The sequence below is a fragment of the Phyllostomus hastatus genome, unplaced genomic scaffold, assembly GCF_019186645.2.
Source record: "Phyllostomus hastatus isolate PE091 unplaced genomic scaffold, TTU_PhHast_1.1 phas_contig_40, whole genome shotgun sequence".
NCBI lineage: Eukaryota > Metazoa > Chordata > Mammalia > Chiroptera > Phyllostomidae > Phyllostomus > Phyllostomus hastatus.
The window spans coordinates 89,947,913-89,974,555 of record NW_025333872.1 but is presented as its reverse complement, the minus strand read 5'-3'; the positions used below and the strand labels follow the sequence as shown (position 1 = coordinate 89,974,555).

At 41.9% G+C, this 26,643-nt stretch overlaps 1 protein-coding gene across 4 annotated transcripts in view; it reads right to left on the bottom strand.

The window, feature by feature from the left end:
* The window catches only part of ESR1 (estrogen receptor 1), a 366,173-nt gene that overhangs the window by 14,580 nt on the left and 324,950 nt on the right, over nucleotides 1-26,643 (bottom strand). For 2 of the 4 annotated variants that reach the window (XM_045843476.1, XM_045843477.1), the window contains 2 exons: nucleotides 15,256-15,389; nucleotides 456-530 (listed from right to left, as the gene is read on the bottom strand). The exons of 1 other annotated variant lie outside the window; for it this stretch is intronic. In XM_045843476.1, coding sequence (XP_045699432.1) covers nucleotides 456-530; nucleotides 15,256-15,389 — 209 coding nt within the window. The remainder of the gene's footprint in view (nucleotides 1-455; nucleotides 531-15,255; nucleotides 15,390-26,643) is intronic. One more of the 4 variants, XM_045843478.1, reaches the window with a different exon arrangement.

Here is a 26,643-nt window from a genome sequence, read left to right as displayed (position 1 = left end):
TATATATTTTGCTTAGGAGGTTTGTTTTTGTTGGTTATATCTGTAATACATAAAGAAACAGCCAGGGTTTGACTTTCCTGTGCCTTAAACAGTCAGTTAGTAGGGATCTGAAGTCAAAGAGAAGACATTCTAAAGAGATAGTGGTGGGAAGTGTGCAGCCTGTCTATTACAGAGGAGTCCCCTCACAAGGTTTCTGGTGGACCTCGGAGTTCCAGGAGCTGGCCTGGTCTCAGGAGGTCTTGAGGGTTGCACTGGTTTTCCCAGAAAGTCAGGCCAGAACAGCCTGGATGAATCCATTTTCCGTGAACCTCAGCTTTTCTTGCCTGGCATTTCAAGGACAATAAAGCAACAATGAACACAGAGCAGGAAGCAGCTCTTACACTCGGAGACAGATAGTATTTTTCTGAGATGGTAACATGCTCCTCGTCCAACATGCTTCTCTATAATCTACATACCTCCCTGGAGTCTTGGTGGACCCATGACTTGCTTGGATTGGGCGGGGGAGGGCAAACAGGGAAAAACTGGGACAACTGTAGGAGAATAACAATAAAAAAAATTAGAGTCTGGAAGTGATGCTTCTCGGCTTCTAAGGGGCTGTCACACAAGGCCATGCTGCTTCTGCCTTGTCAACTGGGGCACTTGCTTCTTGAGCCTTCACCATCTATAGGAGGGACAGTGCCCCAGGCTTGTGCCCAGGCTACGCGGAGAGGCTGCAGACAAGCATCCCAGTTGACAGTTCCAGCTGATATCCCAGCCAACAGGCAGCATCAATTGCCAGCATGGAAATAAAGACACTTCAAGATGACTCTAGCTCATGACTATCAAATGACCCCGATTGAGGGGTCTCCCTGTCTGAGTCCCCAGACACTGTGGATAGGACACAAGCCATTCCCTTTGTGCTCTATCCCAATTCATGACCAACAGAATCCAAACTTTTTTTGAGCTGTTAACTGTTGGGATGATTTATTACATAGCAGCAGTGAGCAGAAAATACCTGGACATTTGCACCAGACACTTAGGGAGGACAGTGATTCAGAACAGGCAGACTGGAGTCTTGATCTGGTTCATTATGTGATGAAATTGCATTTGGATACTCCCTGTTCCACATTATGTATCTTACTGCCTACAATACCTCAGCTCACCCTTGACCTTCACCCTTGTTCATGCAATAGTAAGGGCTTGAGCTCATTCTGTCAATGCCATGAGGAGTTAACATTTCTCACAGGAGGCCTTTAGCCCTAATTACTGCCCCTCTGATTATCAAAACATATGGATCTTCCCCTGATTGGCAGCCTCAAATATCTGCACCCTCCTTTCTTACCAGAGAATGAAACACTGAATTTCCAGTTGCACAATCCTTATCAAGTCCCAGTTGTGAGAAACAGACTTTGTAGAGATTTCCCTAAGAAAGTTATGTTGAACAACTGGTCTAGTTTATTTCATTTTTATTGAGAGCCTGTGAACCTTACAATGGAATGTGTTTTTCTCTTTCCTTTGGCCGAGCAAAGGAAGTTTAGAGCCAAACCCGTGGCCCACTCCTAGGAGATATGCAGATATACTTCTGTGTGCTAATCTGACTCTTGTATTTGTTATTTTATTCACATTCTCCCTTTTTTATAGATCCTGTCAATTACTGGCTTCCTCCTTTTACACTGAATAAAATTTAGTAAGTCATTTCAAATCCTTTGGGGAATAAGCACTATATAAAGAAAATAATGAATAAGTCATCTTCTGCCAAGTCACTAAACAGTATGAGTGTAAACGTAAATGCTTACAAGACATTACTAAATATTTATCTGATTTAACCTCAAATCCAGAAGAAAACATGATATACTAAGAGCACACAATTGGCCTAAATGCACAGGTTGACGTGATCTGACTTGAATAGCACCGTGTAAACACTCTGGGATATTCCACACTTGTCTCCCATAGATGCAGGCTCTACCTTTTTTTTTTCCAATTTGCACGTTTATCCACAAAGTTTCCCACATAGCCACAGAGCGACAAAGTTTCCGATATAGTTTTTCCCTTTTTCTGAGATATAGAATTGAAATGGCTGACAGTTTTCTCAGATTATTTTTTAAAATATAATTAATGTCAAAAATTACTATTTCAGAGAGGTACGTGGGTCATACTTCTTTAGATATTACCAGTTGCATCATTTCAAGTGAGCACTCCAGTGGACGAAAACTGCATGAAAAATGTCACAGGACTGTGACAAGTTTATCTCATTTTTCCCTTAAGGAGAGAAAGGTTTTATTATATTCCCAAAAAGAGCTACAGAATTCCAGAATGATGGATTTAAAGGGGGCCTTAAATTCATCTAGTTCAGTGGTTTTCAAACCATTTTGAGAATCCAAACCTCTTTTAAAATGGAAGTGAGCCTTCTGGGAAATCCTCACATGTAAACTGGGCAAAGTCAAACATCTTTGATTAAAGAAGGAGAAATGGGAGTACCTAGAACCTGCTTGTCTGGCTTCCCACCCTCTGCTCTATGTCCCCATCTTTCAGTGATGCTAAGTCTCCTCTGGAGCACAAGCCTTCAGCAGAAGAAGGTGTTAGAAACCATCGATCTCAAGAGAATGAGAAGACAAGTCATAGACTGGGAGAAACATTTGCAAAGAGACGTATTCGATAGAGGATCGTCATACAAAACATACAAAGAACACTTAAAAGTCAACAATAAGAAAACAAATGACCCAATTAAAAAATGGGCAAAAGACCTGAGCTGTCACCTCACCAAAGAAGAACTACACAGATGGCAAATCAGCATAGGAAAAGATGCTCCACATCACATGCCATTAAGAAACTGAAAACCAAAACAACAGTGGGATACCACAACACATCCATTAGAATGGCCAAAATCTGGAACACCGACACCACCAAATGCTGGTGAGGATATGGAGAAACTGGCTCTCATTCATTGCTTGCGGGAATGAAAACTTGTACAGCCACTTTGGAAGAAAGTTTGGCAGATTCTTATAAAACTAAACACACTCTTACTACATGCTCCAGCAGGGATGCTCCTTGATACCTATCCCAAGGAGTTAAAATTTTATGTCCACACTGAAATCTGCACATGAATGTTGATAGCATCAGTATTTATAATGGCCAGAACTTAGAAGCAACCAACATGCCCTACAGTAGGTGAATGGATAAACGATGGTACATCCAGACACTGGAATATCATTCAGCACTAAAAAGAAATGTGATGATAAGCCATCATAGACATGAAGAAACCTTAAATGCATGGTACTGAGTGAAAGAAGCCAATCTGAAACAAGAACACATACTATATGACTGCATCTGTATGACGTTCTGGAAAGGGCAAAACTACGGAGATAGCAAGAAAGATCAGTGGAGGGGGGAAGGCCGTGTAGATAGAACACAGAGGACATGGGAGGCAGTGAAACTACTCTGTGGGATATGGTAATGGTGGATACATGTCCTTTTGTGTTTCTCTAAACCCACAGGATGTACACCACCAAGAGGGGCCCCTAATGTGAACTCTGGACTTGGAATGATAATAGATTTTATACATGCAGGTTCATTGATGGTAACAAGTGCACCCTCCACTGTGGGATTTTGATAGTGGGAGAGGCAGGGCATGTGGGGACAGGGAGAAGACACATGAGAACTCTCTGTACTTTTCCCTCAGTTTTTCTATGAACCCCAAAGTGCTCTAAAAATTGTGCGTTAATAAGTAAATAAAATTTAAAAATTTTCATTTAAAATCTCCACCCCTGCTGGGCCACTCCAGTTGTCTGACTCATAGAGAAACAGAGGCTCAGGGAGGCTGAGGAACCCGGGCTGGAGGATGCTGGAGCTGCGAGGGGTTCCGGGAAGGGCAGCTGGGCCGGCCTCGCCCGAGGTCACCATGTGGCCAGTCACTAAGTGGCAGAGCTGCAACGAGAACCCAAATACACCTCCTTCCCGGCCCAGTGCTCAAAAGCAACACGAAGCATTTCCTAACTTCAAGTTTGTGAGAAACTAGAAATGACTGCCAATGGACTCGCCTGCCTGAGATATTTGAGAAAGCTGAAAATTTTCCTGGAATGATTTAGTAGCAATCCAGCTTTTTCAAAGACAGGGGGCAAGATGCCCTGGATGGGTAGCTCACTTGGCTAGAGTGTTGTCCTGATATAACAAGGCCATGGGTTCGGTTCCTGGTCAGGGCACATACAAGAATCAACCAATGAATGCATAAATAAGTGGAATGACAAATCTCTCTCTCTCCCCCCCCCATCTCTATCTCTTTCTTTCTCTCTTCTTACCTCTCTCTCTCTCTAAAATCAATTAAAAACAGGGAACAAGGTGGTGAGCAGAGAGGGCTTCCTCCTGTATACATGCATCTTCTAACAGTTTCTTTGGTTAAGAACTTTCACCAAAATGTTAACAATGATAACTTTTGTGTGCTGAAATTACGATTCCTTGGAACATTATTTTTCTTGGTGGTTTTTCTGTTTTTTCCAAGTTCTCTGACTTGCGCATGTATGATTTTGTAATTTGGTGGAAGAAAATGTTATTCAAATTACAAAATCAAAGTCCCTTTCATTCCTATTATTTCACAAGCTTTGTCAATGCCCGGGCTGTTGGGGAGAATGTAGTTGGTGAATGGATACTCTAAGGAATAAGGAGCTTGCTATAGAGATATTAATTATGAATACTTCATAATATTTCTATCATCCCTCGGGCTATTTACATTTCTGAAGCTCTTCAAGACTTGATGTTGCATCAGGAAAAGGCGCTAACAAATTTGTTACTACAGATCCTGAGAATAATTTTCTTAGCTGGAAATACCTCTGACATGTCATACAACCTAAGCTGCATATCTAAGTACGAAAGAAGCTGACACTATATTGTCAGCCTTTGAAGCTGCAAGTTGGACTGCAAAGGAAGCACAGCCTCGAGGTTTTACTAGAAAGTGCTAAGTGCTTGGTTTTTCCTGAACATGAAGTTTATCTAGCTCAAAGAGTAACATTTGCTTTACCAAGAGAATCCGCAGATGCTTCACCTGGCAAGGTGCAAATGAACCTGACATTCTGGACTTAATTCATCACTGTTTTCGATGCAAACTTTAAAAAATAAATGACCTGCTCCTGCCTGTCCCCCCCGAGGTCATGCTCAGCCATCCTCACAGCTGAGCATTGCTCCGAGCTGGACCACGAAGCCCAGTGTCTGCTCCTGACTGGGAGAATCTGCAGACTAGACTGCACTTGATCCTGGGGGCCACTGTGGGAGTAAGCAGCGCCCTCTTTGAACTGGCATCCCCTTGACCAACCAGGTAAGGAGGACTGAGCGGCACTGGGGTCACATGGTAAGCTGCTTCTTCCTCACTCAGGATTGACCCGGAAAGGTCATGTCAATCACACAAGGCCCCAGAACCCTGAGCAAAGACAATCATTGGAGGAGCCAGGCTGTCCCTCCCTAGAAGAGTTTTTAAAGGGAGGCGCACTTCAGCCATTCATCTTCTCATCTTTCTTTTTGTAAAAAAAAAATTTCGGTGGCAAAGGGACAAAGGCAGAAGGTAAGACATAAATGCCAACCCTCTGTGCACCCTGACTGCTTGGCATCTGAGCAGCTCACCACACAGTGTCTGTGCAAGTCGTAACAATTAACATGAATATACACAAGCAGCTATGGATAAAACAAAATCAAACAGCAAAATTCTCAGAATTCTCAAAATTCTCATTATTATTCTAATAATTTTCTTCAAAAAGGGTGAGCTTGGGACGTTTTTAATCTGATGTTCATAATACGGCCCGTGCAGGAATTCCTGACGCGGGATCTCCGGCAGCCCAGGGCAGCAGGGCTGTCTGCTGGCTCCGGCCTGCCAGCAGGGCCAGCGCGCTCCGCTCCCTCCTCTGTCTTCTGCTTCACATGATGAGATCACATTTGTGCGAAAGTGTAATCTGATCAGGCCTTCTGAAGCGGTAGGCAATATGTACCATATCAAGAGCCTCAAAGATACTTATACCCTTTCACCCAGAAAAATCTAGAAATATATCCAAAGTAATATCAAAAGTGAGCAAAAGCCACATTTTATGTGTAAAGCAAACATTATTTCTAATAACAAATAAGAAAACCCACTTGTTTTTAATGATATCAGATTTCTTATGTACATGATTTTTTTACCCTCATGAATAATTTTGCAGCCATTTAAAATCTTATTTTTAAAGAAGGTACCTGTGTATAATCTTCATTAAAATGCATAACTTTAAATATAAATATATGCACACACTTTACAGAAAAAAATAGTACCTAACACGAACTGAGTGTTAGTCTAAGCAGGCATTGTTGTAAGAGCTAACTTGTATTAACAAGTAGGTACTATTACATTCTCTGTGTCATGGACCAGGAAACAGAGCACAAAGGATCTAAGCAACTTGTTTAAAGTCATACAACTCAAGAGTGAAAGAAGATTTGAACTTGGAACTATAAGCCCTTGCTCTTAACCCTTACACTATCTTGCAATGAGATACATCAAAACATCCATATGGCCGGTTAACTTTGCATTGTTGTTTATTTCTTTAATAATATAATTTGTATTCTTAAATGATCTAAATTTTTTTAATCACAACTTTGTTTTTAACAAAGAATAATTTCCTTTTTATAGCTGTCTTTATCTTGAGGCCATGAAATCCTAGAGGTAGGCACCACCTTCCTAATCACTACTAATAGGATGACTATTGGTATGACCACTGGGTCACCTGGACAAAGCATCACTAGGCTCCAGGGGCAGTCCATGGGTCTCACTTTGTGTAAACCACAATGGAGGAACTACTACGTCTCCCCTTTCACAGATAAGGGTGTCAAAGGCTACTTCGCATTTCCAGCACTTAACACAATGCCTGGAAAGCAGTACATCCTTAATAAGTGATAGTTAATCTAATGAATAGTAGCTTATAAAGACATGGATATCACTCAGTTCAGTGGAGTATTGCTGTCTTTCTCCTATGACAGAAGAAAAATAAAATCTAAAAAGTACGTCTCAAGTAAAAACTCAGAGAAACTAGAGCTGAGGCAGCCTCAATCTACCCCAACATAAAAAAAGTCACCTCGTGCCCTCTGGGGAAAGCGCTGAAGCTGATGCAGCTCTCAAGGACACTCTGGGAGGGACAGGGACAGGTGAAGATGGGACTCATGGAAAGGAGTGTGTTTCTCCATCTTCCTTTCCATCCAAGAGCAGGCAGACGTAGCCACGGGACCACCAGCAGAAGGCCAGGCCCAGAGGTAGGTCTGCCAACTAAGGGCAGGGATGTGTTTGGTCTGCACTCACAACGTCAAGGGCAGTGTGCAGTCCCCTTTAAATGTTTCAGGAAACCATACATACCCTTTCACTTGTTCAGTGAGAATCGTGAGGGGAAAGAAAACCCCATTAAAAAAACAGTATCTTATTTCAAGCCTGAGGTCAAAAAATTGGTAGTATTCCGTTGTTGTTTCCCTGTGGTTTTCTTTGGTTCAAGCGTCAACACACTTTTAAGCGATAGTTTCATCTGCCAGGCCTGAGGGCGGAGGAAGGGCATCTAAGGCTCTTCCAAAGACAGGGCCTGCGTGCATTCTAGTCTCTTTATTAGAACAGGGAGACCTTGATACCAATGCCCTGGTAGAATGTTAGACTGCTAAATAGTTTCCCTTAAAAAAAAAAGAATATACCATAAGAGAAATGTAATATTAGTTTATATTTTTAAGCTTCCTTGTTACATCATAATAAACCTATCCAGTTGACAGGATTCCTTAGAATTATTATTTCCATTTGAGGAAACTAGTGAAGAGAGGCATCATGAGAGTCTCACTGTTAGCTGAATGGTGAAGCCGGAACTTTCTCACTTACTTGTCTTCTCACTCTGGCTAAGTCCCCCTCATCCCAAAGACTCAGCGGACACATCGGTCCCCATATAAGGACCCTGTTGTCCTATCTGTGCAACACTCGGTGCTTATGTTATCTGTCCTCATATCAGAACCATTAGTTCATTGTCTGTGCGCCCCCCCCCCCCCCCACCCAGCCCAATATGTGACAGAGAAGATCTTGTTCATTTGTGTGTCTCCAGGGCCAGGCAGAGTTCTGGGAGTGAGCAGAGAGATGACCCCTCACAGCCGGCAGAATGCTCCGTTTTATAATATACTAGAGGACTACTTAATTGAGCTGAAATTTCATCATCTACACCAGTAGTTCTCAAATTAGGTTCCATAGACTCCTGATTTAAAGAGGGATTCTCAAAGGTCTTTAAATGGTCTTTTTGAATTACAAAATGATGTACTTTTAATGATATTCTCAAAAATGTCACGAAAACATGAATATCAGAATGTTCTGGATTGGTTAAATCAATGATGGTTCTCAATCCTAGTGAGATTGGAGTCTTGGTGGGGGCTTTAAACAGATACTGACATTCAAACCTTGCTCTGAAACAATTACATTGGAATCTCTGGAGGTGGGTTCTCCACATGGAGACTTTTATCAAAGGCCCCCAGATGACTGAAATGTGTAGGATATTAACACATACCCATCTGGATAACTCATAGGACCCTTGTTTCCTAAGTAACACATCTTTTACCCACGTTGTGACTGCCTGAGAATCTAACAGTTGTATTTTAAGCATCTCAGATAAATAAATATAGAACAGAAGCAAATGAAATACATAAATACTGTGCTCTTGCCAAAGCCAGATGACGTCAGAGCATGCTGCACGAGCAAAGGTTTCACGGCTGCTCTGCACAGTCAGTCGAGTGAGTGGTGAGAGAACTGAGTCATCCCAGGAGGCCTGGTGGAGTGGCAGGCCAGAGGGCTGCCCAGGCACAGGGCAAACACAGCTCAATTTCTGCCCGAACATTATCACTTTGCCTTTTCATGTTCAGTATTGCATTTGTGAATTTGTTTTGCATTTATAGAAGAGCTATAAATTTAGAGCGTATACTCCATTGCTCATTGAAATAATAAACGTGGTTATTAATATTTAAGCAGCAGTATAATACAAAAGAACATTTTCAGTCAGCATTGGAGGAGTCTGTGGCCTTTTTTTTCCTTTTTAAATGGGTTCACACATTATTCAAACCTCTGAGGATACCTATTTGCATAATTTTTGGACACTTGGGGAGGTGGGTCAACATGGTTGTTGAATCAAGGAGCTGGGAGCTGGCTTCCCCCTTGTCAGAGCTCTCGAGAGCACAAAACCAAAAGTAGCTGTTTCTCCCCTGAGGTTCTCCATGAGAACTGAAAACTACTCCTAATATCCTGACCATTGAGTCTCCAAATGGCTGCCCCTTAGCACCTTCCCAGGAATTCACAACAGAACTCCCCCCACCCCCCCACCCCCGCCCTCCCGATCTTCCCCAGACTGCAGGCACTTGGTCAATTTCCCAGTTTCTCAGAAGCTCTAGCAAGATAGAGAAACCAATACCCCTTGTCTGGGGTATGAGGCTCCTCCATTCATAAAAAGGAGAATGCAATTTTTTATCTTTAAAAGTGAGCAGTGAAATCCCCTCTCAGAATTGCCAAGAAGGAATGTATCATCAGCTAAGAAGAATACAGTGATTTTTTTTCATGGAGACAAAAGCCAGGGATTTTGTATTTAAAGAGCATGTATAAAACCTCTATTGTGTGCCAGGTGCTACGCAGCCATTCTTTCAACAGTCACAACAGTGCAGTGACTTCGTATCATTATTTCCACTTTATACACGCGGCTCAGGGAAGCCGCCCATCAGAACCCAGCCTCGGTGAGGGAGTGGCAGAGCTGACTCTCTTGAATGCCAGGCCCCTCTGGGACAAAGTACACGTCACACCAAGTTTTCAGGAAATTAACAGAGCCCATGAGCCTTGCTTCCGGTCACACCAGAAGTCAGGAGCAGGCAAATGCTCCTACAGTTGAGTGACTACAGAATGCAGTCAGCCAGAGAGGAGACAAGGAACCACTTAATAACCATGAAGTGCCATTTATCTCCGCATAATAACCACAGGCAGGCTCCCTGGAGAAGAAGCTCGGCATCACAAAGGACTCAAGAGATAATGTAATTAGATCTTCTTCCCTGTGACAACAATGGGTGTACCTGACAGTGCGCCTATTTGCAATTTCCAAGGTCTGCTCTTGTCAGAAACCTTCCCCTGTGGAGAATGAATAATCCTGAATGTTTACAATCAATATGTTTTTAAAATGTTCCCTTGCCTAAATAACGGACTCTGACTCATTGTCTTCTTTCTAAACTTAAAAACGTACATGCTCCAAATAATGGTCTAATAAACAGGAATGCGGAGAACTCAGCTCTGGAAGAAGGAAATAGTCTTTGGGATAAAAGCTTGCCATAATTTTTCTATACAACAAATGACCAGTTGTTTTCTATACATCTGACCAGAGTGTGACCTCCAGTGAACACGGGTAGAGCCGACCATGTCATCCACTTCTGCACCGTGTGTTTCATCAAGGCACCAAGGTGACAACACGTGCCACAGAAACACGGCAGAGCTAGATGACAGGCCACAGCCAGTACTGTCCTTATGTTTATGTTTAATGTGTGCACTCCTGTTCACCCTCCCTAACCCCTTTTTCCTCGCAGTGAACCCCAGGGCACATGTTTTAGGGATGCTGCCATAATTCTATTTTTCTTTAACTTCTCACCCTGTGACTTTTCACTCTTGACCTCTCCTTATCACTTCATCCACTGAAAGAGAACTGTTGTCTCCAGATCAGTGTGGGATGAACAGGTGACCAGGGGCACAGCATTTCTGTAGCACAGGGCATGTCGGGAGCAGCGGAAGTGCCCGCTGAAGGCAAGCCAGGGGCCTGGCAGGCGCGGAGAGGCCTTCCAGGGTACCGGGGTGGACCTGCGGGTCAGGAGGGGAAAGCGGATCTGATACAAGGAGGTGCTCAGCCAGGGGTCCGACAGGCCCTCCTGGGAGCCTGTTGGATCAAGTTCCCCGGGAGCAAAGACTCTGAGGCGCTTCAGAATGAGCGGGAGACATAAAGAATTGTGGTCAGAAAGGTGTTCGGAAGAGCGGTAGAAGTAACTATGCAATTCAATTTGAAGGCCAAACCATTTATTAAAGACCACAGATATATACTTATTAAGCTTTGACTTGTGAATTTTTCTAAGGCGGGTCAAACTCTCACTAAAAGAGTGTTGCTCTGAATGGGAGTGGATTCTGTGGGGTGTATGGCGATCACACGGGGTGGGGGGGGGGCAAGGATTGAGAAGAAGCAGAGGACTGAGTGCATGGTAACTGCCAGAAGCTCAAAGTCAACCAATATTAAGGTTCAAATAACAATCAATTATAATGCACGAGATGAGTCTTGCTCTAAAATTTCCCTCAATAGAATTAAATGCACAATAACAGTCTTGGGGTAGTAGGGGACAGTCAACATCTCTATTGTTAGCATTCCCCTGGAATCCTCTCATATTTGCTAAGCCTTTCAGGAAGCCTCTACACTAAAAGCACTTAGTCATATTGAAAAAAAAAGGCATGAAGTGACTCCGTCTAAGCCAGAGATTGTCAGGAGTGATGCGGACAGCTGTCACTGATTAGGTTCCATGAACTACGTTAGACAGTTTACACATAATTTCCCATTGGCTCACAACACCCCAGGGAGATGGGCATTGTTTTCCCATTGGATGGTCTGATACCAGCTAGGTGTATAGTCCATGAACGGGATGATCTATTTGATCACAGTGGAAACAGCACGGGAACAGCGGGGGACTTGCCAGGTCCTCCTGGTCATGCTGAGCAAAAAGCATCTATTAAGTGACTGAATGGTGTAATACTTGTTGACAGTTTACAGGCTAAAGGTTAGAGTAAAAAACTGGAAAAAAAAACTTGGTCATGCAATTTTGTAAATTTGGAATGAAGTTTATAGCAGGAACTCAGTAGTGATGAATTATTCAATAAATGAATGAAACCAGGCAACCAACTGACCAAATGCTAGACCGTGTGGTACCAACTCTAAGAACCACAATAGTCTAGAGAAGAAAAGCTCACCACGGACTTGGGCAGTAGATCTCATGAGTGAAATAAAATCCGAGAGTCAGGACCTGGGAGAGTCAGGAATATCGGAATTATGAAGGAGAACTGAAGTCACGTGGTGCAGAAAGAACACCATGAGCAGACGCAGAGCCTGCCCTGTCCTCTCTGTCACCTTTTGAATTGCGTTCATCTGCTCTGCTCTCCTTTGCCCTACTTTTGAGCTCTGTCCGGCTAGTTCTCAGAATGCCTGGAAGCTGGCATTGATTTGGCTGTGGCATTTCTGGATTAACCAGGAACGCCTCTGTCCTTTGGTAGGGAGTGGAAAAACAAACAGAATTTACCCTATGGGTGATTCTAGGCCTTTGCAAGCAAAGCAATAAACTATTCTACATGAGGCAGAAAGCATGACAAGTATCTCCCACTCCCAGAGAGCTGTGAAAAGGGCTTCCCATGGAAATCTTGGCATGGTGTCTCTGCCCCAAAGTCAAGGCCGATGCAAACACACCCTTCTCCAGCTTTGGTGACAGGAGCTCCACACAAAACCCAAGTTTCTTCCATTCACTGAGGTCTGGTTTTGTGGGGACTGGAAAAGCATCTTCTAGCTCAGGTTTGCTGAGCCATTCATTCCCAGCTTGGCTTCTGTCAGATTCCTGGCATTAGAGTCCCTTTGTGATTTGTATCAGGAGAGGTGATGATGGTAGCCCTCATCTGACTGACTGCTTTTTTTTCATTCTGAAAAAGGCTCTAGTACTATATTATTCAGTTTCAAAGTCATGTCTTTTTTATTCTGTTTTTCAGAAACAAGAGCGACACAAGAAGCTGTGCCCAGCTGCAAATCTGCTTTTCGGAAACAGAGCTTCTCTCCTTGGGAGTGGAAAAAGGGACCTCACTTTTGACAGGTTGAGAGACAGCCCCTATTTTGTTATTTTTCCCAAGGCAGCAGCACCACCCTTGATAGAAAAGACCAGCTGCCACCCGGTGTCTCTGCAAAAGACAACTGTTCAACTCTGTCTGTATTCAATGCCTTGTATTTCCAAAACAGTGCCGGGAAGCTCACAGCAGATGCTGGGAAAGGGGAAACGGAAAGAAGACCCAGTAGGAACCTTGAACTAGTGTGAGGAGGAGTCAGTGAAGGCCCAAATTCTGCCCTGGAAATTCCTGTTCTGAGATTCTGGCTGTGGTCTTTAATGAGAGACTTTCTTGTGAAGGCTGACAGTTTTTTTCCTTTGGGATTTAACAAAACCTGGGTCAATGAATCCAATATTTTGATGGCAAAAGTCTTGCCTTTTTGTTTTACGTAATATTTTTTTAAAAATGCCCAGAGGGTAGAAGCAAGGGAGGGAGATGTATCTGGCTAGGGTGGCGGGGAGTGCTCTGGGGGGGAAATGCAGACAACTGTAATTGAATAATAATAAAATAATTTAAAAATAAAAAACAAACAAAAAAAATGCCCAGTCGAGGAACAGAACAATTATGTAGGAAAAAGCTATATGCATCTGAAGGAAATATCTTTGGTTACCAATTTCACAGCATCTACTTGTGTTGATTATACAACTCTGGTTAGTTTCACTTCCTGTCTGGGGTACCGTTTCCTGGTTGAAGTGGGGAAAATGTCGCAGCTTTCCCCCAAGTTAACAGATTGCCCAAATGAAAGCCATCCGCACGAGCCAGGCCTCGACTGACGAAGGAGCCAGTTCAGGACCTGGCGTCGGGCAGCCGAGTGGCATTGCTCCCAGAACTCTCATCCAGGAAAGAGCCATTGAGGGAGGGATCTGGACCCTTCAGTGTACAGGACAAATGACTCAAATGAAAGGCACAATACATGTGAGTGGAACCAGAAACTTGAATGGAGTCGTAATCACTTCCTTAGTGTAGATCACATTATTTTTAATGTAACTTCGTCCCATAATTCAGTCCTTGTCTAGTGTAATAATACAGATTTCCATTTATCTGTTGATAAATGAGGATGATTACTATGATGACCACTGACTGATGTAGGTTACTAGCATTGGTGGGGAAGAGAAGTGGAAAATTGTTCCAGGACATGGGAAGAGATTGGTAATCATCTGGAAGAAGCAAAACAACTGAAAAGAGAAAGAAATGCTGATTCTCTACATGAGATCAGTACAAACTCACGTTCAGCTACAGGAACATTTGAGATGGTACCTGATGGTGTAAAAAAGGAAATATAGATCGGGCAGGACTTTAAATAGCTGTGATTTCCGTGTGAGAAAGATGTCTGAGGCATGAAGTGGGGCCAGGGGTGGAGGGTGAAAGTCTAGATTAAGGGCATTTACAGTGTACCTGACGCCCAATTGCTAAATAAATTTCAGGTCCCACAAATTGGAGATCTAGTATGCAAGTCCAAATACTGAGGGGGTTGGGAGGAGGAGACAGGGTGCTAATTCAGGATGAGCCATGGTTTCCACCCAGGTGACCTGGAGTGACTCTATGAACAGCCAACCTCACTAATAAAAAAAAAAAAAAAAAAAGAAGCAGCTCTCAGCTCAGCTCTCTCCAATGCATAAATAGGAGGAGACAGTTGAATTCGACACCAAAGACCAATGAAAACTTCCCTTGCAGCTGGATCAATTTATTGCATTCCACCTTCCTCAGCTTTAGAACCAAGATTTTCTCTCTCTGAGCCAATTATATTTGTCAGCTAATCAGTTTTGACCAAAAGCATGGGCTTTCTCAAATAAGCTTCTTTCCTTATATAATCTGGAGCTTGGAATTGGTCGAAATTTCTTACAGGGTCACGTGGTCTACTCGTTAACTATCAACAGACATATGACTGTTTCTATGAGCCACTTTAACAAAAACATGCCCAATTTCTAGCATCTATTTCAACCAAAGGGCCTTTTGATTCAATGCCCAGTTTTTGTTTTTCAGCCATCATACTTGGCCAGTAAGATTCTACCTCAGTAAGTAGTCTACAATGGCAATAGGTTATTTTCAATGTCTGTCTGTTGTTTCTTTCAATGCATGATTATGCATTTTTTAAATATTTTATTTATTTATTTTTAGAGAATGGAAGGGAGGGAGAAAGAGAGAAACATGGGCATGTGGTTGCTTCTTAAGTGCCCCCAAATGGGGGACCTGGCCCACAACCCAGGCCTGTGCCCTGACCAGGAATCGAACCAGTGACCTTTTGGTTCACAGGCCGGCACTCAGTCCACTGAGCCACACCAGCCAGGGCTGATTATGCATTTTTTAGCAGGTAGCTTACTTATATCTGTTTGAAAATACAAATAAATACTTCTTTCAGTAACCCAACATTAAATTCTTCCATGTTATCAACTCACCAGAATTAAGTAAAATGATGGATTTGAGGCACACAAACTCCTCTCCCTGGAGATTCATCATACGAAACCGAGATGATGTTGCCAGCAACATGTCAAAGATCTCTACCATGCCCTCTACACATTTTCCCTGGTTCCTATGAAAACACAGGAAAAAAAGAGTATTAAAGGACCGAGAAGCTTCCAGGAGACATGATGAGGTTCACATTCATAAAAATCTAATGGATCCAAATTTGTATCAAAAACCAGTAGCCACTCTGTTGGAGAAATACGAACATTCATTTGAATCCAGATGGCAGGGCCAAAAGATTTTCCGTCAATAAACCATTTTCACTTCAATTTTTTACAAGAGGTGTATTGTTCAATCCCCGAATCTGCTGTGTTAATTACAGATTTCCCAGTCCATGGGTAACATGATTCAGATTCAGGTAAATGAATTTTTTCTAATAAATATTTCTCGATCTGCTGCTGTATTTCAGATATTATGGTAGTTACGAGAATGAAGACAGGGCCTCTGCTTTCAATGTGTCCATGGCCTTGAAATAACATAATCAAGTACAACAGACTAGTGTAAAGTGCTTTGGAAGAAGAGGAAAAACTCTGAAAACTATTGGCTGTAGGTGGGCTGGTCTATTGATGTTGCTGAGGATGGCAAGTGGGGATTTGATTATTAGGGGTCCTTTGAGTTGACACTTGAAGAGAACGTAGGATTTCTTTGAGCAGAGGTATGAAAGCCTCATTGGAAGAAGGTCCTAAATATGGAAAGGAGGAAGAGAGTGAAGCCGTGTGGAGCAGTGTGCTGGAGGGAGATAAATTGGTGTGGGAAAGAAGGACAAGGCCCGGTGGTGAAGAATGCCCTACCTCAGGATAAGAAGTGTAGGCTTTCCCTTACACAACAGAGCCTCGGCTCCAGGGACTGAACATTCATAACACGACATGTAATTCATGACATGTGACATTTTAAGGAGAAAGTACTGTCTGAGTATCATTTGCATAGAGTTGTACAAGTTAAATGAAATGATAACTATGAAAGGAATTCATTTATCTTTTTGGTTCACAAGCTGAATTTGGGGCATGATGTGTTTGAGAGGGGCATGAGGAAATTAAAATATTTTATGCATATGCAAATTGTGAAATATATACAAATTTATAACATGAACACTAAACACATTGTCTAGCACCTTGTTTTGCTTTGTTTTCAATTAATATAACCTGGAGTTCTTTATCAACTGTTTCTAACAACTGAATAGTTTTCACTAAAAATACTACAAGTTTCTTTAACCACCTTTTGTTGGTTGACATTTAGTTTGATTTTAAGTATTTTGCCATTACAAACATCTCCTGCAATGACTACCCTTATGCTTATATCTCTGGGCACATGTTAATAGAATAAATTCCCAGAAGTTGAATTGCTATATATGTATTTATGTATTTTTAAATTTTGGTAAGTAGTTCAATCATTGCTTCCAAAGAGCTTGTACCAATAGGCTGATGGTAGGAGAATAATTAGTATAAGCTTTCTCTCATATTTTTATGTTGGCTCTTAGTCACTTTCACATTGATTCTTAAGAGCTCTTTATATATCATAGTAATTACCACTTTGTCCTATGTGCTTGCAATGCTTTTCTAATGTTTTTTCAAGTTTTCCTTTTGATTTGGTTTCTGGTATTTTCTTCTGCAAAACATTTAATTATTACATAATCAAATTTATCACACTTTTCACTTATGGCTTTAGAATAGTAAGTCTTGCTTGAAAAGGTCATTCTCACTTCCAATGACATAGAGAACACTATGTTTCTTTCCAGTATAGTTCTAGTATATACTCTTATGTTTACATCTTTGGTCTTCTGGTTTTTATTTTTTATAAACACTTTATTGAGGTACAATTACTTATATACAATCCATTTAAAGTGGACAATACAATGGATTTTAGCAAATTCTCAGAGTTGCGCGACCATAATTTGGTATTTATTTTGATGTAAGAGGTGAGGTAGGAATTCAGCTTATTATTTGTTCCAGGCAACTAGTTCGTTTTCCCAAATCGTTACACACTGATTTGAGATATGCTAGGGATTTTTGACAAATTTATTTACTTCCTACAACTGCCCTCCAAGGTTAGTAATATTATTGCCATTTTCCAAATGAGAGAATTAGGTCTCCACACTGTTAAATCAAACCACATCACCTACACCAGAAGCAAGAATTGCAACAACATGATTTTCTTTGTCTTTTTTTTTCCCCACTTCAATTTAATTCACTGAAAAAGACTTATTGAAGGCCCCTTAGATACCAGGCGCTGTGCTCTATATTAGGTGCAGAGACGAAGACCCCAGGGCTTTGTTAATGAGGAGATCCAAAACGGAGACAAGACAGACGAGGAGAAAGACCGACGGGTGCACCATGGGATACCAGAAGAAGCCCACGGAGTCTCCCACGAATCATGTCAATCTCCCCAGACTCAACCAACATCAGTGCGGAAGCAATTGTCATAATGTTCTCAGATAAAGGTAAAGAGGTTTTATGTACAATGCTTAGCATGGTGTGTGGCACACAGCAGGGTCCATGTTTAACTGCTAGTTACAGACATTGATAAATAGACAGACCCATAGAGGTCAAGGGAGAGGCTGGCTGTTTACCCAAAGTGCCGGGACAACAACTGCCATGGTATACTTTGCTTAGACTGTGGAAATCCAGGTTTATAAAAGGTCTGCATAGGCAGAGGGAAACAAAAAAGCTATGCTACTCAAAACAAGGGTGAGAGAGTGGTCACACCGAACAGTGCATTGGCCTTAATCATAAAGAGAATAATACAGTGAGTTTTTCTGGTCCTGTAGTTAATTTTTCTGCAGTAACACACATTTTCTTTCTAGTGAAAAAAAAATAAACAAACAAGCATAGGGGGAAATGTTGGGAGGGATAAAGCTTTAAAAATAACAACTCATAGCCAAAATAGAGAAATGTTCCTTTCCCAGTAGAAAGCCTCTGTTTACCTAACAGACTGCTGCACCGGCACGGGAGGAACTCTCCGTGTGGGAGGGAGCCGGTGCTCGCCTGCCGTGCGCAGAAGTTTGGTTCAGAAACCATGCGAGTGGAGTCTTAGCAGTCCTCTGCTTTTCTGGTCCCGTTTCAATAGTCTCCCACATTTTCTCCTGAGACGCTTGTTCTTAACCCTTCCAGCGGGAACGTATTCTTCTCAGCCTCTTCTCCCTGGATATCCTGCTATTTCTCACCGGCCGTCATTACCTGTCCACCATACAACGCTTGCTCTTCAGCACAAACTAGGGGCCACAGACTGAGCCCTCAGGGGTGGCGCATGCCCCCAACGCCTGACTCACTTCTCTCTCTCTCTCCCTCACTGTGTGTGTGTGTGTGTGTGTGTGTGTGTGTGTGTGTGTGTGTGTGCGCACACGCACGTGTACGCTTATCCTTTAGAGGCTGCAGAGGGAGCACACATTCAGTATAAATCACTGAGACATCATAACAGGAGGACCCCGAGGCTTACTTCTATGCAAACAGGAGGGCTTTGCGTTTTCTCCTGGGAGTCTCAATATCGAGGGCTCCTGGCGGAGTATTTATTCCACTGCAGTTGCGAATTTCTAAGCAGTGCTCTAAAAGTCTAGAAGAACTTTATGCTGTCACCATAAGAATAAACTCATGATACCTTCCATGGGAAAAACTCACTTGGTCTAAACACTTCAGCCCATCCACTATTGGTAAAATAAATTAAAATTATGTTCTTTATTGACCCTGGTGATATTTTCAGTGAATCAGTAGAATGTCACCATCATTGGAAAAGATTGACTGATTATGTGGTACCTAGGTCTCTCACTAGCATCGTCTCAGGTGAAAAGCTTTGCCATGTGAACCAGTGAACAGATGATTGGTCACCCTCAGATCAGGTACAAACCTATGTGAACCTTGCTGGTTGGACAGACACTTGACACCTGCCCGACAGAGAGGAACCCCTTACTGTCCAGTGAGGTCATTATACTTAGGGGTCAGGGCTTCGTTTTCAAAGTCCCGCTGAAATATTCTATCCCAACCTCCGGGAGTCAATCAGACTAGAGCATTAACTCATTTTCAGATGGAACAGATGAGTCAACAGCATCCAAAATGGGCTGATTGCTAGGAAGCTGGCAGTAACATTACCAAGTCATATTAAGATTAGTCTAAATCCGAGAAGTGCTCCTGAGGCTGAGAAACACGTGGGGTATGGAAGAACAAGATGTATCCTTGAAGGAAGCACAACTTCCATCATAGATCAGGAGAGGTTTAGCAAGCCTCCCAGCCCTTGACTCCCACTGTGAGACGGACAGCCTGCAGCAATGAACCCTCCCACCGATTACATCTGGTGTCCAGAGCACCGCAGAACCCTCTTGTGGGGAAACATCATTCCACTCCTTGCCCTCTTCCAATGCAGCCCATCTGCACTTAAGTGATAGGGGGAAGAAACGGGATTTGCAAGAGCATTTGCATGGCGTACCCTGGAAGTTTCTCCCCTATAGAAAGAAAGCCTGTTTTTCAGACACCCTTAGGTACCAATTCCCCCACCTGGGAAATAAAGAGCTTTCATGAGGGTGTGCAAGTCAAACCTGCCTTCGTATGTCTTTAAAAATAAGCCTACAAATGTAAAGTTACTTTTTAGCCTTTCTTTGTATAAAAGGATGTTGATAGATGGGAACAAGCAAACAAACAAAAGCCCAACAGGACAATTTAATTTAGCTGCCCTGAAAAAAGTACAGTATGGTTAGAGGAAAGGTTTACGATTAAGATGTCGTTTAAAAGTGGCAGGTTTAGTTACATATAAAGAGCTTCTGCATCTCTGATGCCACAAAAATCTCTCGGCACATGATCTGCAAGACTGTGGGTCCATAAATATTTGTATGATCAAGAGGTTTACATAAGTAAAAATGTTCTATTCCTATGAGTCTGAATAAAAGTTTGTGGAAATATTTTTTAAAAAGAGGTTTACATATACAACTCTTCGATGTGTGGAACAAAACAGCAAGTTTTTGTTCCACACGTCGTTGTCATTTACAATGGTAAATTGTAAGCAATATATCTTGAAAGATGCAACATTTGAATGGCTGTATCTCAAAGCTGATTACTCAAGATGAAAGTGCTTAGGACTCTGATGTCCAGCATCCTGGGTTCAAATCTTGATGCGTCTACTTGCCAATTATGTGACCTAGAACCAAATGCTTAACTCTGAATGAGCATATAGACAGAACTACCCACATTGAACTGTAAGCTTTATAAGGAGAAATTACCATATTTTGGGGACTATAAGACGTACCCCTCCCCCAAATTTGGGAGGAATAATGATTGTTAATGCTGCTGTTGAGTTCTGATTTACATTGACATTGGTGAAATATTATGTTATTTATGTTATTAACTATTTTACCATATTTTTTGCTTCAAAATTTTTTTTTCCTATTTTCCTCCTCTAAAACCTAGGTGCGTCTTATGGTGTGAAAAATACAGTAACCCATTAGAACATGGTGGTTGGTTGATTCAGTTGTTAGCTTATGTGGGTCAATAGAGAAATAGGTACTGGAGGCAGGGTCCTGCCATAAAAAATGTTTATTCCCTTAATGCCAAATAGCAAGAAACAGATACAGCAAGCTAGAGAGGGCTCTGTTACAACATTGCAAAATATCTGGCAAAAATGCAGTCTGAATTAACTTGGATGGCTAACCATGCACCTGGGCCAGGGACCAGAAAGAGCCAGAGTGATGGTGTACAGCGGCCACCACGGCTGCCCTGGGTAAGGTATTAAAAGCAAGAGGGGAGCTCAAGCGAGAATTAAATGGTTCTGAAGCAGAAACTGAAGGGAATGGAAACATCCCAAAAATAAATAGGCTTACAAGTTCAGAAACGCCAACTGCTCCTGGCCATGAACTATTAAGACGTGAAATTGAAAAGAATTCTGAGTATGACAGTTCCAGGAAGACTTCTCAGTTTATAAATTAACACAGAGCTCAGAGCCTCAGGAGGTAAAGGGGGACACGAAAAAGGCTGGCATCCCCACCTGACCCTATTGTTTAATAGTTCAAGATAGTCACCAGTAAGTCATGAGGGAGGGGCCACATGACAAGGAAGCAAATGAGAACGTCAGACTTGAGGACTGTGCCTAGCAACAGACCTTGGGTGTGGTTATGAGCAGATGGAGCTGACAAAGCAAATAGAATAGAAGCTTACTATTTTTTTTTGAGACAACTATACTGCCAAAGAAATTACAAGCCTAAACTGAAAAACAAAAGCTTATGATTGTTCAAGCCTCCAACCCTAAAATTTCAGCTGCTCAACAGAATGAAAGTTCATTTCTTACTCAGATCAATATACGAGACAATGTAGGCATCCTCCTTGGTAAGTGCCCTTCCTATTTAAGGGCCCAGGATCCTTCTGATGTTGAGCTCTGCTGTGTACAGGGCCTTGAAGTGCCCTTTCTTTAGACAGCAGGTTGGGAAAAGGGCTGGGGCAGGCCCAGAATGTGCCCACCAGAGCAGACTGTGAACACTAGATAGCTCAACAAAAGGACACACTTCTCACCACTCACTTCAGATGTGGCCAAGGAGAATAATGGAAAGAGAGAGCATGCCAGATCCTCTGTACGTCCTCCTTGGAGAAGTGTCTGTTCAAGTCCTTTGCCCATTTTTTAATGGGGTTGCTTGTCTTCCTACAGTGGAGTCATGTAAGTTCTTTATATATTTTGGAGATTAAACCCTTCTCTGAGGTATCATTGGCAAATATGTTTTCCCATACAGTTGGTTCTCTTTTTATTTTAATACTGTTTTCTTTAGCCGTGCAGAAGCTTTTTATATACCATATGATCTCACCTTTAACAGGAACCTAAACAACAAAACAAAGAAACAAGCAAAATATAGTCAAAGACACTGAAATAGAGGACAAGCTGACTGACCAAAGGGGAGAGGGGAGGGAATTTCAGGGGAGGATGGGAAGGGTTCACAGGAACAAATATAAAGGACACATGGACAAAAACTAGGGTGGGGTGGAAATGGGAGGGAGGTGGGGAGGGATGGGTGGGTGGGCTGGAATGGGAGTAAAGGACAGAAAACTGTACTTAAACAATGATTACAATAAAATACAAAGAAAGAAAGAGCATGCCAGAGATGAAGCCCAGATTCATGGAGGAAAATAGAAAGTTCTTTTTCTTCCCCAGATAACAGATTTAGGGACTAAGGGAAAACTTTCAGGCCCCTCAGAGTAGAAGCGTCGTCATCCTACGCAGTTTGATTTCATAACATTCTAAGAACGATGAGGCAACTATTCCCTCTTCCTTTTCTTGCAGTTATTCTGCCCTTGGTCCAACATGGGATGTTCAGCGTATTAGTGAGTGGAGGCTGCCAAGCCAGGAAAGTCACATCCGTGCTTGATAGAGTGGACTGCACATCAGTGAGGACACTTGGCTCAGTGACTGGATGCAACTTCGGACTAGTTCCTTTGGAGAAGAACAGTGTGTGCTCTCTATGTGAGAGAAATAGATATTTGATAACCAGAAGTGAAGACTCTGACAAAGACGGCTGTACTCACCAAAAGACATTTCTTTTTCCCCTGGGTGTTGACCTAGAAACACTGCCCAGCCTTCCCCACAGTGTAGGGTGGACATATGGCTGGACTCTGCCTAGTGAACAGTGAGTGAAGGCCATTTAAATGACTTCAACGATGAAAGAGTTAAAAAAGAGGTATGCCTTTCTCAGTCCTTGCTCCAACCTACTGCCTGAATGAAGAATGGTTCCAGGACCAAGTAGAGGACAGAAGCATGGGTTATGAGAGTCCTGGATCTCTCAAGGAAAAAGTCGCCTACCGAGGAAAGATGCCTATGTCGGGCTGTGATCTGTGTAAGATACAAACGTTCATTGCATCGAGCAGCTGAAAGTTTAGAAATATCTATGACAACCATTAGCCTGTACCGGATGACACACAATAGATGCATGGCCTGCTTTCTCCCTGTCCCAATTCACTCCCAACACACTGGCATACAAATACACTTAGGATGCAGAGATATACTTAATCTTCTGTGGACCTGGTCACTGACTGGTCAAACAGATGCAAAGACTATATCCTATGACACCTTGCTTTATAGATCCTAATCACTATCAACTGGCATGATTAAAAATGTCAATGAGTATGTGGCATTTGGTGTAGGTCTCCAAGAACAGGATAAGTAAGAGGGAAAAGAATCCAGGAATATTAAATGGTATCAATAAAAGTTGAGAGGTGGAAAAAGATAAAGCATATTCCGGAAGTAGTGAGTAATCCAGCTAGTAGTTTTGTATTTGTAAGAAGAGAAACTTGGGTTGCAGGCTGGCACTCAATCTTCTGCACAGCTAAAGAAAACAGCAATAAAATGAAAAGGGAACCAACTGTATGGGAAAATACATTTGCAAATGATAACTCAGAAAAGGGTTTGATCTTCAAAATATATAAAGAGCTCATGTGACTCTACTCCAGGGAGACAAACAACACAATTAAAAAATGGTCAAAGGACCTGAACAGACACTTCTCCATGGAGGACATACAGAGGGCCCAAAGACATATGAAAGGATTCTCAGCATCATTAGCCATCATAGAGATGCAAATTAAAACCACAATGAGATACCACTTCACACTGGTCAGAATGGCCATCATAACCAAATCAACAAACAACAAGTGCTGGTGAGGGTGTGGAGAAAAGGGAACCCTAATACACTGTTGGTGGGAAGGCAGACTGGTGCAGCCACTGTGGAAAACAGTATGGAATTTCCTCAGAAAACTAAAAATGGATCTGCCTTGTGACCCAGCAATACCACTGCTGGGATTGTACCCTAAGAATCCTGAAACACAAATTCCAAAGAACCTATTCACCCCAGTGTTCATAGCAGCACAAGTTACAATAGCCAAATGCTGGAAGCAACCTAAGTGACCACCAATAAATGAGTAGATTAAAAACAAAACAAAACTATGGTGCATTTAAACAATGGAATATTATGCAGCAGAAAGAAAGAAAGAAAGAACTCCTACCCTTTGTGACAGCTTGGATGGAGCTGAAGAGCACTATGCTAAGTGAAATAAGACAGGCAGTAAAAGATAAATACCAGATGATCTCACCTATAAGTGGGACCTAATTAACAAAACAAACTAGCAAGCAAAATGTAAGCAGAGACACTGAAATAAAGAATGAACTGACAGTAAGCAGAGGGGAGCGGGGAGAGGGATAATGGGGGAGAATAGGGGAAGGGCCATCAAGGAACATGTATGAAGGACACATGGGCAAAGCCAAAGGGGGTAGGTTTGAGGGTAGGAGGTGAGGATGGGTGGGGCTGGGGGGGACATGGTGGGGTGAAAATGGAAATAACTGTACTTGAACAATAAAAAAGAAGGAAGAGAAACTTGGAAAGAGAGCACAGTCAGTGTGTGGAGGGGCTAATAAAACCTTAAGCGATGATATGAAAGCAAATATGTAAGAAAATACCATTAAAAGTTCATCAATGGGTGACATGATCAGGTATCACCCTTTCCTCCATGCACCTGTCAGCATAGAAACCTCTTTACACAGAGCCAAATGCTTTGCTTTATATGTTTGTGTACTTTAACTACCACGGGCTATATGTCAAGGTGAATGAGCTAAAAACATGAAAATAACTAACAAAAAATAACTGCATTCCTCTTTTAAAAGATAGTGTTTAGGGAAAGAAGTACAGGGAAAATGGAATAAAATAAAATCCAATTGGAGAACTTTTAAGAATATGATCTGAAGATCATCTTCTTAGAATTATTCTGACAAAGGGAAGATAAAAATTATGTTGTATGATTCATCTAGAAGAACTGGACTTGAAGTGGAAATGACTTTTGGTCCTTTACCTTGAGAAGAGTTGCTATGAGACCGAAAGCTGAGAGTTGGAGGAATAAATGCATGGAGCAATTTAGGAGCATTTTAGTAATGCGAAGTTCTCAGAAGGCACATCCCAAGTCGAGAAAACCTTGCTGAAGGAGGTGGGAAGCATGACTGCAGGAAGAAAGTTTTCAGCTCTCTGTTTTTCTTAACTTAAACCCACATTCAGTTCTGTGGTTGTTGTCATTTGACACATAACGGACTCTACGAAGAGACACCAATCAACATCAGTGGCCCGTAAATGGACTTCCAATGAAAGGAGAAAAAAGCTAAAAAGATTTTCATATACGAAGCCATGGTCATTGAAATCCAATTAAAGAGTGAACATTTTTTTCAGGCAGTATCCTTAGATTATTTTCAGCTCAAGGAAAAAGACATTCTTCAGAGACTTACCTTACTAACTCACTGCCACATGTTACAAGGCTATAACACATGTCAAAGGCCATACTCAACCCCTTCCAAAATGAAGGCCCTACCCATGCCCCCCAGTCATGTCCCAACACAAAGCCAAGAGGAGTCTCACTCCTTCTTTCCTTCTCTACTGCAACCTCCAAGGGTGGACTTCAGTTTTACAAAAGTCAGGGTAAGCCTACCTCCAATCCCAACAACAGAGTATAGAACATTGATACACCTATCAATCACCCAGTAGGATTCAAATCCTTTTTGTTCATGCTTGTGCAAATAAAGATTACACAAGAAATGTTAGACTGACCTGTATGAAATATGTGTCTGGATATTTGCATCAAACACTTAGTCATCTAATGTTCAATTATCTTTATTTAGCTATGTGTCATACAAGGAGCTAGACTCTTTGTTATTTATTTTACTTACATGACGTGGCTAATAGTGAAAAGAGTTTTAAGCCAAGAGATATTTATACTAAATAGAAGCAAGCCTTCATATGTACTCTTTTCATATACTTTTGGGTACAAAAGTGGTAAAAAAGGAGGTTACAGTTGGTTATTACAGACACTTCTGTCAAAATGTGTAAAACACACTTCTGGGTTTGAATGGTTTTGCCAAAGGGAGATGGAATTTTGCACTTCTATAGATAATGATCCACTTGAGGTTGCTTGTACCGTGTATATAACTTAAGAGCTAAAGTAAGTCCCTAGAGGAAAATTGTCTAATGGTTGAGTCTACTCAAATATCCAATTGAAAAAAGATTTGATCAATCTTTTAAGATACCTACATCAAGTATATAAGACATAAGGAAGAATTCCTCAGTTATTAACTTTTCATTTGGATGTTTTGAAATGATAAGGACTAACCAATTAGGTAGTTTTTCTCCACTCTACTTAGATCAGCAAATTCTGTTCACTGGAATGAAGACAAATGAATGAAAAGAGTGAGTGCTCTGTTTGTATGTGGGAGCTGGGTTTTAACCTATAATGAACAATCATTGTTTCCCTGTACTAAAGATGATTAACACTTTATTCATTCACTTAATTTTAGCTGTGTGCTATTTTTTTGAGTCAATTATATATGTCAGACTC